Genomic DNA, 14,736 nt, shown 5'->3' on the forward strand with positions numbered 1-14,736 from the left:
TTGATTAGAATTTGCAAAATCGATTCCATCTACTCCATTTGGAGCCTTTATAGTCTGCTATTTCTTGATTATTTGGTCCTAGTCATCAATTAAAATAAATCTTCACATTTTTTACTACTGAAAGAAATGTATATGTTGGCACAATTATATTTTTGTCTACAAGAGTAATTTTAAACATTTACAACTAATATGTTGGATTAAGAGTCCTTTCACTGTACTGATGATAATGATATAATAGTTCCTATCTAGTATAAAATTAAAAGAAAGGTCTGTAAGGCGGCCAGACAGCAAACTACAATATCAGACGTTTTAATGGGACTTTTATGTTGGAATAGTTAAAGCGCTTTGTAGCTCAGCATGAGTCATTTCCTGTGGCCGCTGTCTCTTGTTGCTGCTGTCAGGATAGAAGTGTGTCTGCAGGTATGACAGAGTCCTTTCGTGCTTCAATATAACATCCCGTGTTAGTACTAAACACGAAATTTAATTTTACGGTGTATAAATGTTACTGTGTTTCGATGATGACACTCAAATCACATGTTAACAGTGAGTGGGAGCTCAAAGCTAACATAGACCGCTAATTCTCGCCGGTTCATCACCCACATGGACTGTTCGATTTAAAGGTTATCTTTCAGTGAAAAACAAAAATTACCTTAAAATTATCATTATCTTTTCCGTAAACGTAAAAATAGCCTTATACTGTAATCCCTTTAGATCAATCTAGAGTTCTGGTTTATTTGGGTTAGCTTGAGTGTTTAAAGGTCTTTCCTTCTTCAGCCCATACTGTACAGGGGGTTAAAGTCATTTTTAAAGCCATTAACTAAATTTATCTTCTTAATAGTTAAATATGTTATAATATTAATACATGACATTATTTAATATGTTATATCAGAAACGGGTCTTGGCATTCACAACATGTCCCTCTTTCACTGTCACTGGTATGTAATGGGTGTAAGGTGATCTCTGTTACGGGGTCTTGCGTCACTTTCTGTATATTGTATCTTCGAAATATAAATGTCAATATTCTCACCCAGCTTCTTGTTTATTCCCAAAGTAATAATAAAAACAGCTAGTTTTAGGTAAAAAAAACAGCATTAGATTTCGGACATTTCCTTGGCCTTCGCAAACTTTGTATATCATTGTAAATCATTGTATATCATAGTGTTTCTGTGTTTTACTTTAATCTTCCTTTAAACGATGCCATTGACTTTTGCTTTACTTGTCATCACAAAGCTTGTTTTACTTGTTTTGGTGCTGCAGGTGTCTGAAGCTGTAAACAGTTGAGGGAGATGGCTGCAAATGGAGCAGAGTGTGAACAGCCACAGAAGAGACTGGGATCTAAAGACAAGCAGAATGGCAGTTCCACAGGTTTGTTAAGATGATGATGTAATCCAGTGTTTCCCAACCCTGGTCCTCGGGGCACACCTTCCAGAATGTTTTAGTTCTCTCCCTATATGAAACACCTGATTGATGAGTTGAATCAGGTGTTTTATATAGGGAGAGATCTAAAACATTCTGGAAGGTGTGCCCCGAGGACCAGGGTTGGGAAACGCTGATCTAATCAATTGTGTCCTGGCCAGCAGCTGTTCAAGCCTCATTTGAACTGATCAAGGGTCAGTTCCAGAGATAAAATATTCATCTGAAAATTAAACGGACCTGCCCTGATCAGCTATAGTCTGATCTGCTGTTGTGTCACCATCATGATTTTCACTTCCTGTTTGGGCAGTCCCAGTATAAAGCGTAATTCATACACAAAACATTTTTAGAATCTTTGATCATTGTTGTTTTTAAAGGTTATGTATTTTAGTTTTTTTTGCTATCATCTACTGTTTGTTTGCACTTCCTCTTTTGGGATTAAGACAAAAATAAAGCATCAACAAGTCATATGTAGTTTATAACTTGCATGGTATCCACAGATCCATTGTTGAGAGAGAGAAAACAACAGGACAGAGAAGAGCGTCTCTCTATAGTGCTGTGGAAGAGGCCCTTTATCACACTACAGTATTTCTTCCTAGAAACCCTTATTACCCTAAAAGAATGGACGTGGAAGTAAGCAGTTGAACTTTTGTTGTATCACTCCAAACATATGACGTGTTATCCAATCTTAAAAACAATATTTGAATAAACTGTCCCTAGTTTGAATATTCACTGAATTGATTATAGCTGTGCTGGGAAGGGTTTTCATACCACTGTTTTTGTTTGTGTGTTTTACAGGCTTTGGAGGAGAAGAGGTGTGGTATTTTTGACCCTAGTCCTTTTTTCACTTTTAGCAATGTCTTACTCAATAGAGGGAGCACATCAGACGGTGAGCCAAAGTACATTTATGAAATTTAGAATGTTACTGATCATTCTCTCCTAGACCTCTGTTAACTTACTGTTAAACACAATGATACTTACTAATATTTTTGTCTTTTGTTTATAGTATATACAACACCTGGAAAAGAAGTTCCTGTGGTGTGCCTACTGGGTAGGCCTGGGTATTTTGTCTTCGGTTGGTCTTGGTACTGGACTTCATACTTTCCTTCTGTATCTGGTGAGAATTTTTACATTGGGCTAATTTTAAATTTAGGATTTGCAGGCTTCACAACAGACCCTAAAAAATACTATGGTGCTACCATGATAAAGTGATTGTATTTTGGATAAGAATATATCTGTCAATATCTATATGTTATTTTGATATACAGTGGCTCCATATGTGTGGAAGTGTCCATTGTTGAAGTGACAAAGTACATTTTATGGCTGTTCTGCTATTTGAGTAATTAAAAAAATATATATTTTGTTATTATATTACATTATATTCGTTTTTTTACTGTATTTTATATAATGCAGCGCAATTTAAGTATGGCTTAAAGTTCCCCTGTGGTCGATAATTTTATCCCCTAAAACTAATCGTTGACCATCAAAATTACATATTTAAAAGTTTTTTTTCCTGTAAAAAAGATTTTTGCTGCCTTAAATATGCTTGAATGTAACTCTACACCTTCATTAAAGAGCCACGAAACACTAAACAACATTTATTTAGATGTAAACAAAGTTGGTTGTGTTGCACATCATCGAAAACAATGTTAGCAACTGTAAGGTATTTCAGTAGAGAAAACTAGTTTATTTCTAGCTTTTTTGCGCTATTTTTGCCTTCCGGGTTTAAAATCCTCATCTGGCCAACGTCAAAGGATGTGACGTGGCGATGTACTATAGTACATCGATGACGCGTCGGTGTCTCATTATTATTCATGAGACTGTGTTTTCTTGCTTGACCAATGAGAAGACATTTCTCCTAATTATTTGCCTTGTGATTGGAGCGCCCGTCTCTCATGCCGGAACCTTCGCCGTTTTTTAAAGGCTCTTCTTCTCACAGTGTTCACGCCCATTTTAAATGCATTTTTCAAAAATGACAGTGAGGTTGAATGTAACTGAAAGGGGAGGTTTCGTGACACTAAGTATACGGAAAAACATGAATATGCAAATTAGTCCCGCCTCCACTCAATCACACTCGGCAGTTTGGTAAAGAAAATACTCAGCAATGGTTTAAAATGATAAATTTGCACATGGTTTGTCTCAAAGCATATTAAAAACACCACATAAACATGTAAACAACATAAAAAACTCGATTTTCACAACAGGGGATCTTTAAAGGAACAGTTCACCTAAAAATGAAAATTATATCTTAAAGGAGTAGTTCATTTCAAAATAAGCCCCCATTGACTTTCCTTAGTAATTGTTATTCCTACTATGGAAAGTCAGTGGGGTCTTATTTTAAAGTGAACTATTCCTTTAATGTACTCACCCTCAAGTTGTTTCAAATCATTATACATTTCTTTGTTCTGATGAACATAGAAAGATATTTGTGTGAATGCCTGTATCCAAACAGTTCTTGGCCACCATTGACTACCATAGTAGGGAAAATAAATACTATGGGAGTCAATGGGGAATGAGATCTGTTTGGTTAAAAACATTCTTCCAAATATCTTCCTTTGTGTTTTGCAGAACAAAGACATTTATACAGATTTGGAACTCGAGGGTGAGTAAAGGATGACACAATTGTTATTTTTGGGTGAACTATTCCTTTAAACCTCTAAGGGGCGGTTTCCCGGACAGGGCTTAAACCTAGTCCCAGACTAATTAGAATGTTAGTGCCGTCTTGATCGAAAACATCTTGCACTTGCATATCTTAAAATATATCAGTGCGTTTCTTTTGTCTCAAGATGCACACAGTAATGTTTGTTTGTAAACTATGTTTTTAAAAACACCTTAAATATCCTAATTTAGCTAAGGACAAGTCCTGGTTTAGCCTAATCCCTGTCCGGGAAACCGCCCCTAAATATTTTAAGGTACACACAGTAATACGTAGTGCTTTGAATTTATTAGAACACCATGAAATTAATATGTAATTAACTCTTTACTTTTTGTCACTTTGACGTGTCCGGTGGTTTAATGGGTGTTATCGATACCTTTTATGATACATAAACATGCAAAAGTTATGTGCATGTTTGGAAGTTTTATACGTTTTATACGTTAGCCAATAGGTTTGCAGTTAAATACAGTTGTTGGGTATTTCCTCAGTTTAACGGTCAAAGGTCCATGTGGGGCCTTCAGTCAGGGAAAGAGGGAAGAGTGGGCGTGCTCTTTGTTCCACAAGTTTATTAATAGCGTTACAGTGTGAGCACATGCCTCTGTTCGGCTCTAAACGTCTTCTGTTCCACTGAACATCTTGTAATCAGAACCTCTAACCAGTTTCCACTGACTCAAGTCTAACTGGTAGACGGTGGCCAGAAGTGTCCACTTCCACCCGCTGCGGTGAAGTCACACCCCGTTGATGTACACCCTGCTTGTGCTCAGATTGTGGGTCCATGGTCAGTATTGTGACAGAACGGGATGTGAAAGTGCAGATGCACACAATGTTTCATCAGTTAGGGAAATCTCTGCTGTCCTATAAAGCAACAATCTGCTACAAAAAAACAAGAGAAAATCTAAATTCATATGCTTTAGTTATGCATAAACGCAATTTAAAGAGGGTCATCTTAAAGGGGTCATATGACACTGCTATGCAATGTAATGCACATGTAATGTAATGTGTATACACGATTTAAGGTTCAAAAACGCTGTATTTTCCACATATCGTGCTTGTTTGTATCTCCTCTTTGCTCGCCTCTCTGAAACACGCAGATTTTTTACGAAGCTCATCGCTCTGAAAAGCGAGGTGTGCTATGATTGGCCAGTTAATCAGTGCGTAGTGATTGGTCGAATACTGCAAGCGTGTGACTGAAATGTAACGCCTCTTACCATATTTGAAACATCGTGATCCAAAGCAATTGTGCTGACAGGTACGCCCACCTTACTTGCGTATACATTTGGGCGATCTTAGTCAAATCATACCACCAACTGACGTAGATTTGTAGGGGTGTGGCTACACGAGGCGTTTCAGGCAGGTCTGGGTGAGCATTCGCTTTTAGATAGAATGCATCTTTTGTTTCAACACTTGAATTTTTGCAATTTTACGTGACACAGAAAAACACGTATTCGCGCCATATGACCCCTTTAAAGCAATGAGTGCTCATTTGGGAAGTAAGCAACTTGGCTGTGTCATGTTTCAGTGCCTGGGAAAGAGAAATACAATCAATTGCAGCGGGTTACCAAATAAAATGGTTGATGTAGCAGGCTATGCTAGTGTTTGCGGTGACACCATCATGAGATCATTTCTCTGAGCATGACTAACGTGTAATGGCTGACATCAGACTATAAAGATCCCGACAGTCAGCAGAGTATCTATTATTTCCATGAGTAACCTTATCTTACCATTAAAATGTAGAAATGTAGTAGCTAAGAAAATTGTGAGAGAAAAGGTCTGGAAAACTTCTATTCTGAAATCTATTTCACAGTTTCAAAATGAAAGTCTTTCCCCAGATGTTGTATCATTATGAACAGTATTTCCTGTTTGATTAAGGTTGTTTTGACTGGAGCCGGCCACTAAATGTTACCATCCGAGTCATTCTAGCCTCGTCTGGTTAAGGAAGGTTAATCAGAGGTTAAAAATGTTAGACATGGCATATTGACCACTCTCCCACATAGATTCTCTCACACGTTGAGCGACCCTGGGAAAGAATGACATCAGTGACACGACTGCATGCTTTCCTGTGGCTTAGTGGTTAGAGTATGGCACTAGCAATGCCAAGGTCAAGGGTTCGATCCCAGGGGATTGCACATAATCAGAAACAAATGTATAATACAATGCAATGTAAGTCGCTTTGGTTAAAAGCGTCTGCCAAATGCTTAAATGTAATGTAAAAATGCTTTCACTTAGCAATTGAATTGTCATTTAGTAGGTGTTGTGGTTTTCCATTGCGTTTCATTGAGGTCACGAGCGTTTTGCTTTGCACCAGTACATTTACATGCATTGAAAAACATTCTTTCCATAAAATGGTTTGTTCATGAGGAACTGGTCTGAGAAAAGCACGCAGCGGCATCATGTGATGTTCACAAAAGGGAAGAACAGAACACAATAGTTGAGTTCCAGAAATTTTCTCCATAGAGGAATTGTACTTTTTGATAACTTTGATATTTTCTCTAGTGTAAACGAATACTCTAAATAAATAGGAAACTATGGCACTGAAACAGTGGACGGTCTGTGTTGTGCTTTGTTTTTTGCATCCGTAAACATAAATGCAAGTAGTGGCATGTCAAGAAGACTTACCAACTCATTTTTCTCCAGGGTCCACACATAGCTTCCGTCACTCTGGCTGCGTATGAATGCGGTTCCGTGAACTTCCCTGAGCCTCCGTACCCAGCTCAGATAGCGTGTCCAGAGGATGAGGCCCTACAGGAGAGCATCACACTGTGGACCATCATGTCGAAGGTTCGCCTGGAGGCCTGCATGTGGGTACGTGTTTGTCACAGCACATTCTACTGGAGATATCATGTCCTGTATACCTTACTAACTTTAAAGTGATAGTTCACCGGAAAGGAAAATTCTGTCATCATTTGCTCACCCTAATGTCATTTCAAACCTGTATGACTTTCTTTCTTCCGCAGAACACAAAAGATGATATTTTGAAGAATGTTGTTAACTGGCACCCATTCACTTGCATTGGGTTTGCGTCCAAACAGTGGAAGTCAATGGGTGTCAATGTTGTTTGGTTACCAACATTCTTCAAAATATCTTCTTTTGTGTTCTGCGGAAGAAAGAAAGTCATACAGGTTTGAAATGACAAGAGGGTGAGTAAATGATGACAGAATTTTCATTTCTGGGTGAACTATCCCTTTAAATGAACACATCTAATGTGCAAATCAAGCTATTGAGTTGAAGGTTGGAACTCAAGTCTGCAGAAAAAAATATCTGTAATGGCATTCAACAGACCTGTACTAAAGACTTTAATATAGAGCCCAAGAACTTGCCGAGTGCAATAGTTTTTTCAAGAATGTATTAAATAGTCGCACTTACCAAGAGTTAAAAATACAAAAGCATATTTGACCCCACAGTGAATGTAGGCAATAGGATATGATGTCACACACTTTGGCTTAAAAAAATTCAAGATGTTCTAGTGTACTTTAGTTTCCCATGACGCTGCAAATCACGCAGGTTCTCTATTTAATTGAAGTTTGCGTTTTTTAAACTGCCAAAATGAAGTTACTCCATGTTGGACTATCAGTCAAGGGTCATCTGTGACGTTTAAGTCCTCTTAACGTCTTTTTATCATACAAATTCAAATATCTGAAATACAATACAAAACCTAGCCCGTTTTAATCTACCAAAAGCTGCTCTTCTATTGAATGAATCCTTTTGCTTAATGTGTTAAGTATGGAGACTTTTAAAGGAAACATCGAAGCTTTAAGTTGACTCAGTTAAGCTCATGTTGTGACCTTGTCGGCAGGGTGCGGGCACGGCTATCGGAGAGCTGCCTCCTTACTTCATGGCGCGAGCGGCTCGCCTGTCCGGTGCGGACCCCGACGATGAAGATTATGAGGAATTCGAGGAGATGCTGGAGCAGGCACAAAGCTCACAGGTCTGGATTGGATTTCATCTCAACATATATTAGACCCATGTGTCCAAAATGTCTCACCTTGATTAGATGTTCGTGTAGTAATTCCTACAGACAGCAGGCTTCTTTGATTATCATCAGAGGTTTACTCCAACCATTTGTCTTCCGGTGGTCATGACTTGACTTAAATGTGACATTGATGCCCACCCATGATCCTGTTAGTGGGAGGTGTCCCGTTCCCATGAGCTCCCGCTTTTGTGGTTCACTTATGCAGGTCACATGATTTCTTGGAAGGGCTCTCCTTTTACTTCCAGTAAAACCTTTGAACAGCGGGTGACTCAGAGGAGAGCTTCTCTTTAATCACAGCCTCTCATGGTCTAAGTGGACCCCACATGGCCTGGGTTTTACACAAAGACTTTTAATAGGGGGGTCTTATGATGGTATAAGTCCTGCGATGAATCAGGAAATGGTCACCTTAAATTTTTGAATTGGGCTTTTGCTTCAGATTGTGTTGGAACAGTTATTTTATGACTTTATGTATTTTCAGTTTTACTGGTGTTGCTCCTCGGAATTGTTCTACAGTGATTAAAACAAATTGCAATGAATAATATTTCACATAGACTGTTTATTCTTTGCCAATTGTTGGGCAATTCCATGCAAATGTCAACCTTACGATGATCAAAATCACGTTGTTACCAAAGGCTTTCCCCGTACTGATAGGTCATATGTTAACATTTGGTGGTTTAAATACCCATGTGAGGTCTTTAAAAAGCATTTTTTTGTGTTTTAAAGCATTGCTTGGTAAGTGAATTGTTACATTAATAACGGTCCGTATTCCTCATAAATAGGCACATAAAATGTAAATATAGTAACTTTTTTATGTTCTATAAAGCGCTATTCCTTCTACATTTATTGGGTATTATCACTTCCGGTTTGCACATTTTAATTCAAAGAAATCCAATAAAAATATGTTGTCTCTCAAAAATGTGCCCTTTTTAGTCACATACGTAACGCATGAATTTTTCCTTCTTTTAAAATAGAAAACTCGTGCATGATATTTTTCTGATGTCTGGACTTTAGTAAAGGGGTTTAGTAAAATATAAACATATCATTCAATATATTGGTAATAAATACATTATCTATAAGTAAGTTTATAGTATTATAGTAAGTTTTGACAAAAAATGTCACATCCATAATGCTAGAATTGCTTAGTTCTTAAAAAAACAGATATGCTCCTTTTAATTTTCTTTAAACTAAAAGTTGTACGTTTTTTTATGCAGGATTTTGCATCAAGAGCAAAACTAGCAGTGCAAAATATGGTCCAAAAAGTGGGATTTTTTGGAATTCTCGCATGCGCCTCAGTGAGTACAATTCTTGATGATTTTAGGGTTGAAATGACTTTACATATGTTGAAATGCAGGTAATGTAAAGCGTTTTAGACACTTATGAGAATCTTCTGCTATTTATTTATATCCTTCATCTTCCCAGATCCCAAATCCCTTGTTCGACCTGGCCGGAATCACTTGTGGTCATTTCCTGATTCCCTTTTGGACCTTCTTCGGTGCAACTCTCATCGGGAAGGCCATTATTAAGATGCACATTCAGGTATAAAGATAGGCTGTTTGCTTTGTGTGAAATGTAAGAGTTTGAACATCAAATACATTGCTGCATACTCATATGATTCGAACGAGTCATAAGATGTAATGTTCAAATGCAGCTGTGTTTGAGCCAGTGCCATGAAGTCATCAAAGACACACCTTTGTGTGAAGCTCGCTCCTTTGTTCAGTTTTGAGTGTTGACTCAGCAGATTGTAGACAGCAGGACATCTGATGTCTGTAGAGCTGTTTATTTCATCCAAATGATCAAACCTGACACATCATGACCAGTGATCTCAGCGGGTGTCACATGTCTCCTCGGGGGTTATTGTCTGTCTAATGAAGACATTATAGGCCCCCCACATGAAATCACATCAGAATTGCTGCATGAGACCAGTGCTATGAGAGAACCGCCGTTGATTCATTGTCTGACCATTTTTCTTTTCAACAGAAACTGTTTGTTATCATAACGTTCAGCAAGCACATAGTGGAGCAGATGGTTTCTCTGATCGGGTGAGTATTTACACCGCCATGAGGTGGACGCGACTGTTAACAATTACAAACTTTATATCGTGTAAATAAGAAATGCAGATATAACTTCTGAAATAACAGTGGCTTTGCACATTATGATGACATTTTGCTCTCTGGATCTTGATGGCTTGAATGAGTGATGACTCAGCAAGAACAAACATTTTTAGTTACTGATCATAGGAATTACTTAGCAGAACAAAATGCATCCCTTTATAAGCAAGCTACACAAAATACACAAACATTTTAAGTTCATCAACAGAATAAACAACATGTGCGCATAGTCGAAACGAGTATTATTTACGAGATGTGCAAACTATTTAGAAACCATGAGTTGATATTGCTATCCTCTTAGAACAGTTAAAGAAATACAGAAATCATGAATTTATGACAACCTCAGTTAGGATTTGGCTGTGTGTGTTTGTTTTTATTAATTACAATTTAAATAAAATATAATTCTGTCATTTATATTAAAAGTTCATTCTCAAATTATCCTTCGCAGAGCAATACAGATAATGCATTGGCTAACATGAACTAATAATAACATGAACTAATAACAAAACTTCTACAATGCAATACTTCTACTGCTTTTATTAATCTTAGTTCATGTTTATTTCAGCATTTACTAATAAACTTTTAAAATCAAAAGTTGTAACTGTTTACATTTGTTTAATGCTCCATGAACTAACATGAAGAATTCTATTGTCATTAACTATTAAAACAGAATAATAAATGTTAAAAAAACAACATTTCTCATCGTTAATTCATGTTAGTTAATGTATTTACTAATGTAACAAATACCACTTTATTGTAAAGTGTTGCCAGATTATGTTGATTTTTAGTATGCAAGCATTAATGGCCTTTTAAAAAAATTCCAAGAAAAAGTGAAATGAAATGTAACATTTTAATGGCAAGTGTAAATGTGTTCACAAGAGGAAATTGAAAAAGGATCTAACAGAGTCCATTGAACTCTTTGGTGAACTGTGGGAAGCTCCTTTCAATGCTTGTATGCAGCTTCACAGACATTCTTGTCATTGTTTAGTCTGAATCATCTATAGCTTCTGTTCCTTTATACTGCTGTAGGTCAATGGCTGAAACTCATAAAAATTAAGTTAAGGTCATATTTCACCCCAAAAATGAAAAACAAAAGAAATCTTTTATACGGTATTTGAAGCCCAAGAATTAAAGCCTGTTTTTTAGTACAGTAAAAAAATTGTAATTGTGGCTTTTCATGACAAATTTTAGAAGTTACAGCATTTATTAATCTTTGTTAATGTCAATACAATTATTAATGTTAGTTCATGGTACATTAACTAATGTTAACAGACACAATGTTTGATTTTGAAAATGTATTCGTAAATGCTGAAATTAACTGTATGAAATGCTGTATTAGTATTATTAATTGTTAGTTCATGTTAGCTAATACATTAACTAATGTTAACAAATACAACCGTATTGTGAAGTGTTACTAAATTTCTGTATCTGTACCACATGCTAAGTCCACCTATTAGTAAGCCTAGAAACCCTCACCATTTATGGTGATGTCTGTCTGTCTGGTGGAGGTTGCAGACAGTTTAGATGGTTTGAGTGACTCAAAACTAGAGATGTGGTCTCCATCTTGGAATTTTGAACACCACTCAAGAGAAATAGTGAAACTCTTCATCATTGAATGAGATGCATCAATGCACTTCAGGATTTTCAATCACATGCTTTTATATGTTACTCAAACCTGAGGTTCATGTTCACCAGTTGGTTGGTGTTCCCTTTGTGGGTTAGTGAAATGAGTTCTCATCCGTCGTCATGTAACGCACACAAAGAGTGGTAATGTTCAGATTTTCCATCGTTGTTTCTTTCAAAATTAGATATGATAATTGCCCCTTGAACTCCAAAGAAGCACGGTGCCAAAATCTCATCATTCATGCTACACGATGATTCTGCTTTACTGACATTCACACCCACCCGAATCTGGGCGGTTCTTCCTACATTGCAGTGATGACACAATATTGAGTCACTTCCTTATTAATTGGTTTACACCAGTTCCTACAGAAGCCTCAGTTATATAAGGGAGGTTTCAGGGAGCTCGTGCTTCAGTCTATTGTAGCACCTTTGCTGGAATGTTCACTTGGAGAGAGCTATTGTGTGCTTTGAGAGGCCAAGCGGTAAGTCTTTGCTAATCACATAAATGTAACTTGTCTTTGGTCTGAACAGTGCTATACCTGGAGTTGGAGCATCTCTTCAGAAACCTTTTAGGGAGTACTTGGAGGCCCAGAGAGCCAAGCTTCATAACCCAGCGGGCGATAGCAGTGCAGCGGTAAGCGTTGACCCATCAAACTGTTCTAAGATTTACTGCAGTTGATGTTATAATCCGAATCCGTGTGTTTTCTCTGTGCAGGGTGAAAGCTGGCTTTCGTGGGTCTTTGAGAAAGTGGTGCTTGTCATGGTGTTCTATTTTATTTTGTCCATCATTAATTCCATGGCACAGAGCTATGCCAAGCGCCTCCAGCAGAAGAAGTACTCTGAGGAGAAAACGAAATGACGGACTCACGCAAAAACATCTCATGCTTTCATTTCGGAACGTACACAATATTCAAGCTAAATGGGCACTAAGTTATGTGCGTGCTTCTGTATGTTTCTTAAGTTCCATTTTAGTTCCGTGATGTTTTTTCATTTGTCTGTAGCGTGCTCGCTATTTAAAATCAGATTTAACGTTAGAGAATTTCGTCTTTACAGAAACAAGGCGGTCTAGCTAAACGGGCTGTGTGGAGTCATATTTGTTGCAACGTCTTATGCAACATCGGAGGTCATGCTTCCATTGAAGTGAATACAGTTCTTAATCAATAGATTGATTGATTTAATTTCTAACGTACAGGTGTGGATGGGCAGAGTCGGTTTTGTGATTGGACTTTTCAGGGATAGTGTTTTTTTAATCAATATGATGTCATTTTGTATTTCTTTAACTGTTCTAAGAGGATAGCAATATCAACTCATGGTTTCTAATAGTTTGCACATCTTGTAAATAATACTTGTTTCGGCTATGTGCACATGTTGTTTATTCTGCTGATGAACTTAAACTAAAATGTTGCAACTAGTGGATGTAACTTTTACCCCGAGGAAAATGAATAACTGATCTTGCAGTTTTAGCGCATTTCAACTTTTGACATTTGATCTAAATCCATTAATTGATTCATACTTTTTCTTACTTTGGGCTGTAACTCTTAATTTCTCTTAGAACTATTGTTGCTTAACTTCTGTTTGACATTAAATTGATTAATACATCTGCAGTGTTATTTTTGCTTTTACTTTGAGTTGTTTAAAAAGGACATTATGAATATTTAGTTCTGTGGCTTTGGACCAAGGAACAATGGAGGTTGAATGAAAACCATCCAGAATGAAGGTACGTAAAAGGTAACAAATCAAAACTTAAAGCTGAATAATGCTACAAAAATTGGTGATTTGGACACATGATTTCTCATGCTGTATGATTATACTGTAATCCATTTTATTGTAAAGATAATGTTCTGTAACCTTCATGCAGTGACTTGGCATTTGCAAATTTATCTAAATTAAACAAATTTATGATCTGTATGATATGAGCCACTGGTTTCCGAAGTGGCACCTCTGTTTCTTCTGTGCCATCCTCATTTCAATGTCTCCCATTCTGTCAGGTAGCTTATCAGACTGGTGTTGGCTGTCAGTCACATGGCAACAGCAGTCTAATAGGCTGACTGAAATTATGGGCTAATACACCTCCTTGAATTTGTCAGGTATACATTTTGTGCCAGAGATGAAAGTGTACATTTGTTTGTTCCCAGAGCAAATGTAAATACAAACGAAAATGTTGAACTGAATAAAGTTATAAACAATCTCTAATTTGTTTCCAGAGCTCTTCTTTAGTCTTGGTTCAAATGGTTCTTTGTACCGACGTTTGGTTCATTTGTTGGGATATTTAAATCTTTTTTTTTTAATTGTTGGAAGATAGCCATTCTTTATTTTAATGTACTTTGTGTTTCAAGTATTTGACTTCACTGCTATGCATGCTTTATGGAGTATGGCCAAAGCATGATGAACCTATTATCTTATATCTAGCAGTTTTCTTCTTCAAAACATACTTTTATATAAACTACATTTATACAGTGAAAGTGTATTTTGAATATAATCAAACCGTCCTCAATTAGTATTTTCTGGTTACACTTTATATTAGGGTACACAAATTCATCATTAACTACTTGCTTATTAACATGCATATTGGTTGTATGTTAATATGTAGAAAGCACATATTAATGCCTTATTCTGCATTGCCCTATTCTACATCCTTTAATCCTACCTAATAACTAAACCTAAAAACTAACTTATAAGCAGTAATTAGGAGTTTATTGTGGCAAAAGTCGTAGTTAATAGTTAGTAAATGGTGAGAATTGGTCCATATTCTCAAAGTGACCTATTTTCTTAATTGGGCTGTTTTTAAAATGTAACTATTTACATTTTTCTGATGGAATAATCATACGCCTCCCAAAATAATTATTTTAGGTATTATTTATTCACTGACTAGATCATTTTGCCAGTCTTCGTACAATACCAGTTATTTTTGTCATATCTAAAACTTCACACATATTTGCTAAATGCATCTGATTTGTAAGATACAT

The 14,736-nt window shown here is 36.8% G+C and overlaps 1 protein-coding gene across 1 annotated transcript; it reads left to right on the plus strand.

Moving 5' to 3' along the window:
* Positions 1–348: 348 nt before the first annotated feature.
* vmp1 (vacuole membrane protein 1) lies at positions 349–13,956 on the plus strand. The gene is made up of 12 exons (XM_057351905.1): positions 349–420; positions 1,258–1,365; positions 1,914–2,046; positions 2,212–2,302; positions 2,420–2,530; positions 6,704–6,871; positions 7,863–7,994; positions 9,251–9,331; positions 9,459–9,575; positions 10,017–10,078; positions 12,302–12,404; positions 12,486–13,956. The coding sequence occupies exons 2-12, from the start codon at positions 1,287–1,289 to the stop codon at positions 12,627–12,629; spliced, it is 1,221 nt and encodes a 406-aa protein (XP_057207888.1). The 5' UTR covers positions 349–420; positions 1,258–1,286; the 3' UTR covers positions 12,630–13,956.
* The last annotated feature ends 780 nt before the right edge of the window (positions 13,957–14,736 follow it).

Source organism: Triplophysa rosa, linkage group LG14 (assembly GCF_024868665.1).
Source record: "Triplophysa rosa linkage group LG14, Trosa_1v2, whole genome shotgun sequence".
NCBI lineage: Eukaryota > Metazoa > Chordata > Actinopteri > Cypriniformes > Nemacheilidae > Triplophysa > Triplophysa rosa.